At 40.6% G+C, this 5312-nt stretch overlaps 1 protein-coding gene across 1 annotated transcript; it reads left to right on the top strand.

The window, feature by feature from the left end:
* Positions 1 to 454: 454 nt before the first annotated feature.
* Positions 455 to 4859, top strand: etaa1a (ETAA1 activator of ATR kinase a). The gene is made up of 6 exons (XM_035778964.2): positions 455 to 787; positions 1180 to 1308; positions 1398 to 1477; positions 1724 to 1833; positions 1917 to 3637; positions 4123 to 4859. Exons 1-6 carry the CDS (start codon positions 646 to 648, stop codon positions 4245 to 4247), a joined length of 2307 nt encoding a protein of 768 aa, XP_035634857.1. The 5' UTR covers positions 455 to 645; the 3' UTR covers positions 4248 to 4859.
* Positions 4860 to 5312: the final 453 nt, after the last annotated feature.

Here is a 5312-nt window from a genome sequence, read left to right as displayed (position 1 = left end):
ATGGAAATACAATTCATACAATTTCTCATACGTTATTTTTTTTTCAAGAACAAAAAAGGAAAAAAGTTAAATGTCCATTGCTTGTTTGAAATGTAAAATAATATACGTTATCCATTTACATTAAAGTTACATAAAAAAATAAAATAATAATAACAGTAGGCCAACTGTAGTAAGTAAAGGGGGCGGGTGGGAAGATGGGCTTGATGATAAACGGACACTATGGCTTCAGAGAAAGCTGTGCCATAAAGATCTAGACCACATAATACACATGGACTATGCTATTGAATATATACATAAATAATAATAATAATACTAATGTAATGTATCCTTTATTTAACCAAATGTAACACAATAATTCATAACAAATCTAACATTTCCAATTCGGAACAGTAGCTATTTTAGTTGTATGTTGTCGTTGTATCTCTATGCATGCTTGTATTTGATGCGCAGCAACAACGCAAATTGGATTCCCTCGGAAAAAGAAAACGTTCTGAAACGGAAGTCGAACTGAATCATGGGAACAACATGGCGGAATGTTTGAATCTCTGACGTTGTTCCAAAACAACTTGTCTACATTTCGCTATTACACGATGTATTTAAATACATTCTGGTACCTACATATCTTTATATAAAGTTTCACTATAAATGCCAGTTACTGTCCCTGCGAACAATATGACAGACGAGAGCAAGCAAGGTGGAGGGAAACCGAAAACAAACAGACTGAGAAGAAGCCCCAAACAAACGCAAGCAACTCCATCTCTCATTGATTTTCCAAAAACCTGTCAAGGTCAGTAGCTTGCAAGCCACGAATGATGTGTTGAAATGCCCAGCCACTGATTCAGCTAAGTAGCTAGCTAAATAGCTATTCCTGTAGCCAGTAAGCTATGAAAACAGCGTATTAGCTATGTAACGTACCTAGCTAATGTACGGTGTTGATCTACTAATGTTACTTGTGCTTTGTGCTAGCTAGTTATTGTATATAACATTACCTATGTTCTAGCTAGATGGTGCCCAAAGCTAGCTAGTAGCTGAGTAAACTCCACTCCATGTTGAATGAAGTTTAGTTTGCTAACTAGCTAGGAGTTAATGGCATGTAGCTAGCTACTTTTTTAGTTTAGCTAGTTAGCTAACTGTTACCACGTGTGCCAATTACATAATCATTCACATATCTAACATCAGATTTCAAGACGCCAACTCGTGTGACAAGATACAGCAATGTATTCAACAAAGGAGAGTCACCAATGAATGAATCAGAACTTCAACAGGATATCATTTGGGATGCCACTTCCCCTTCACCCCTTAGGACAGGTAATTATATTTACATGTCAATATAACTATACATTTTTTAAGTTTACCTCAGCTTATCTGTCTTAACTTTTTTTCATGTTCCTTCTTAGTTAGCAAAAGAGGCAAGAAGTACTCTGCAAATGTTGGAATTGTGGACATTTCCGAAATCGTCAACAGGATAGCTCCCAAGGTTGGTAACACTCTGGCTAGCTAGCCACAAGAGTGCCATCAAATACATTTTTTTTTAAATGTTCAAACTAGAACAATGTTCATTATTAGACCCAGTGATGTGATTTTTCTCATACTTCATCATATAGCCAATCTTCTTCATTGTGCTCTGTCTTAGTATAGTGCTGTTCAATACTCACAGATACTATGTTATGTTGCTCTGAAATATTTACTGTAGTAATATTTGGTATAATTGATCTTATTTAAGCATGGGAGACCTGTAGTTCCAGAGTCATCCTTGCTCCAGTGGATTGGAGACAGTGCTATTCCCTGCACCCCAGAGATACAGCAGCCCAGGGCCAAGAAGAAATCTCCAAGGTAATCCCCAAGACAACATAACAGTTATTAGAACAGAGCTTGTCACTTGCAAATATCTACATTTTTATTTATTTATTTTACAGGCCAAATGGAGTGGATGACCTTTTAAAGTTGGCGAAACAGTTAGATTTCAACATGTTAAGGCAAGACGAAGAACGAGTCAATGATATGCACGAGCAGAGTTTGGAGCTTCTGTCAGACTCGGAGGACATGTTGAATTTAGATGGCAACGAGAACCAGCCTCCGCCCTTACTGAGTAATGTCACACCTGAAAGCACACAGTCCGCCTTTAAAACAAACAGCACGGGAAACTCCAAAGACCAGATACCCCCTGACCATGAGATGGAAGATGATATGGATTTTTTATTTGATGGACCAACTCAACACATAAGTGGTAACTTAAGTCAGAATTCATTGCCTCGGTCCTTGGAGGTGAAGACTGCTCCCACTGTGTCCTCCAAAGTCATTCCTGGAAAATATCCAGATTCCATACATGGCCACACTTCGACCGTCTCCTCATCGCATCCTGTCAAAAGAAGCTCAGCAAATAATAACTTTGACGATGACTGGGAAAATGATGATTTGCTGGATGACTCGCTGGTTTTTGAGATGACCCAAAACCCAGACCTTTTTGCCACTCCTAATCATTGTTCGACCCAAAGAGGGTCGAATGAAACAAAACATGAAAACATCAACCCCTCAGCCATTTCCAAAAATGCTCTTCAAGGAAGTAGAGACATAAAACCAGCTATGTCTAAAGGACAGAATGAAACTGTGAAAAACAGAAAATCCTTCACGCTTGAAGCAAATCTTAATGTACAAGCGAAAAGTATCCTCTCAGAAGCATTACCAAAAGCAGGGACTGTCTCCGACACTGTCAAACCAACACCACATAGGAACGTACAGCAAAACCAACCAAGTCTCGTTCCAATCAACAAAGCTCCGCCTATGGAGTCCAGTAACCAACTAAGCCAGCAAACGCAGCACCAGTCTAATGGAATAAAGGCTTGGCCGCAGGTGCCTCTTTTTCAAAGAACATCGATCTCAACCAGCTCAAGCACAAACATTTCCAACTCTTATTCAACGTGGCCCCTTCAGGTTGATAATAGCTCCTACCACAAGCCCACAGAGAACAACAATATGAAGGGAACAGGTGTCATCAAGGCCCCAGCTAGCCACATCGTCATTCCAGAGGATGACTTGGACTCTCTCTTTGCTTCTGACTCCATCTGGGATGACAAAGATGATGACCTATTGTGTCAAGCTTGTGATAACCTGGAAAGCCAGGTACAGAGCATGGAGGACCCTCTTATCACACGCACCCAATCCCTGCCCAGTAATCAGATGGAAAGACAGATGTTTGTCCCTGTCTCTGCACCTTTGAATAGCAGCAGATCCAATGTAAATCAAACGACCGAGACCACACAATCCAAATATCCCAACATTTCAGTTAATTCACAATCGGCCCCCGGGAATGGTAGCACTTTCACCCACTCTTTCAATAACAACAAAGTACCTGTTACTGTGGTCTCTGGTTGTAAAAGACAGAGTTACAATTCCTCAGCTGGAAATGTTACCGCTAACTCCACGTATAGGCTACAGAACCCTGCAGCAGGAGAAGGGCCATACCAAAGTACTCGGGTCAAAAGCACTTGTGTAGCTGGGAGCACATCTAATCAACAAGGCACTGGGAGTGGAGCGCGGCTGTCGTCATTCCCGTCACCTGTCTATGTGACTGAAACCCCCACTCGGTTCACCTTTAAGAGACCGTCTGGCTGCACGTCCATCCCTGTGACCAACAAAGGTAAGCTACCGTGAGTTGTCTGAGACGGCAAAGAAATGTGTTATGCAGCTGTGAAAAAGGCACGAATCTCAACTTGAAACGTGTAAGCTCATTGACGTCAACGCTTATTTTATGAGGTTAATGCTATTTGGGGCAGCAGGTAGCCTAGTGGTTGGAGCATTGGGCCAGTAACCAAAAGGTTGCTAGATCGAATCCCAGAGCTAAAATCTGTCGTTCTGCCCCTAAACAAGGCAGGTAACCCACTGTTACTAGGCTGTCATTGTATGTAAGAATTTGTTCTTAACTGACTTGCCTAGTTAAATAAAGGTTAAAATTTTTAACAATTGTGGATGTTAAAGCATTTACTCAAATTCATTTCGCCCCAGAATACTGAGCCCTTCTATTGCTGTGAAAAAATAGTAATATTCATTAGACTTGTACTTCACTGAGAGTCAATGATGGTGTAACCCTCCTCTTGACTCATCTGCTTATCATTTTTTTCCCAGCTTTCGCTTCAACCCAAGCAGCTGGGAAATGTTCTGTGGTGGAGATTGAACTGAAGAAACAGCAGGCCATGGAGAAGAGACGGCAGCGGATGCAGACGGCCCACAACCTAAGGGCTCCAACCTGATTCTGGTACAGTGCACATATACAAGAAGATTCCGAATTAGAGTTGGACAGTGTTGGCTTACTCTAAACGCTACTCTAAACGCTACTCTAAACGCTGACTTGTGCTAGACTGACCATACAGAGCTCTACTATAGAGTTGTTGTAGCCTCGTACTACCATCATGATCTCTTAGCAAAACAGAATGTAAGCTCGCTAGTCCAGGATGGTTGTACGAGGCTAGAGCTGCTGTGCCTTTGTCTCATAATTTACATCACTCAATCCATTCCCGACTAAGATTTTAGTAGTAGTAATATAAATGTTATTTAGATTAATTAATGTATTAACACAACTGTTAATAAATAAACGTTTTAATAAATAAACTTTTTAAAAATAAACACCTCTTTTCAGGGAGTATGTTATCAGTTGTGTTTGCAGAGTAGGCCTTTTCATTATATTGTATATCAGTTGTGTAAATTACATAGCATCACAAAATGGGCATTTTTCTGACATAAAACACGAGTCGCCTTGTTTTTTTGTTTTTTTACATTGTTTATATGTTTGTCATTTGCACAATAATGAAACTGCCTCAAAAGATGGCACACAGATATTAAAGTTGCAAAAGGATCCCCCCCTTTTCCAGACAATACTGTGTTGTGTACAGCAGTGACATCTAGTGTCCTTTTGTTTCTGTGTCATGGAAGGTCACGCTTCCTTTAGCATACCATCATTTCTCCTTGTGGAATACAACAATTGAGTGTAACAAAACTACTGTCACAACGCACAAAATAACCAGTATGATGCAACAGTCAACACAGTACAATGAGCTCCTTTAGGACCGGCACACACAGTAATGAGTAGTGCTTTCAACAGAGATGGCCTGCGTCCCCAAATGGCACCCTGTAGTGCAAATAGTAGTAGTGCACCAGTTTTGACCAGGGCCCATAGGGAACGGTGTGCCGTTTTAAGATGCACACATGGTTTAAGCCTTGTTTATACCTTTCTTGATCTTATCCACATTTTGATTGTGCCCACATAGCTGTTGCATCTACACATGCAAGTAAAATGTCTCTTATGTCAACATGGTGAC

Source organism: Oncorhynchus keta, chromosome 10 (assembly GCF_023373465.1).
Source record: "Oncorhynchus keta strain PuntledgeMale-10-30-2019 chromosome 10, Oket_V2, whole genome shotgun sequence".
In the NCBI taxonomy this organism is placed as follows: Eukaryota; Metazoa; Chordata; class Actinopteri; order Salmoniformes; family Salmonidae; genus Oncorhynchus; species Oncorhynchus keta.
This window is presented reverse-complemented; position numbering and strand designations above follow the sequence as displayed.

Bases quoted from the DNA above. Each gene is read 5' to 3' on its own strand.
- etaa1a (XM_035778964.2), top strand. From the start codon at position 646: ATGCCAGTTACTGTCCCTGCGAACAATATGACAGACGAGAGCAAGCAA. The intron at 788-1,179 runs GTCAGTAGCTTG...ATCTAACATCAG, and splicing joins TTTTCCAAAAACCTGTCAAG to ATTTCAAGACGCCAACTCGT. The intron at 1,834-1,916 runs GTAATCCCCAAG...TTTATTTTACAG, and splicing joins GCCAAGAAGAAATCTCCAAG to GCCAAATGGAGTGGATGACC.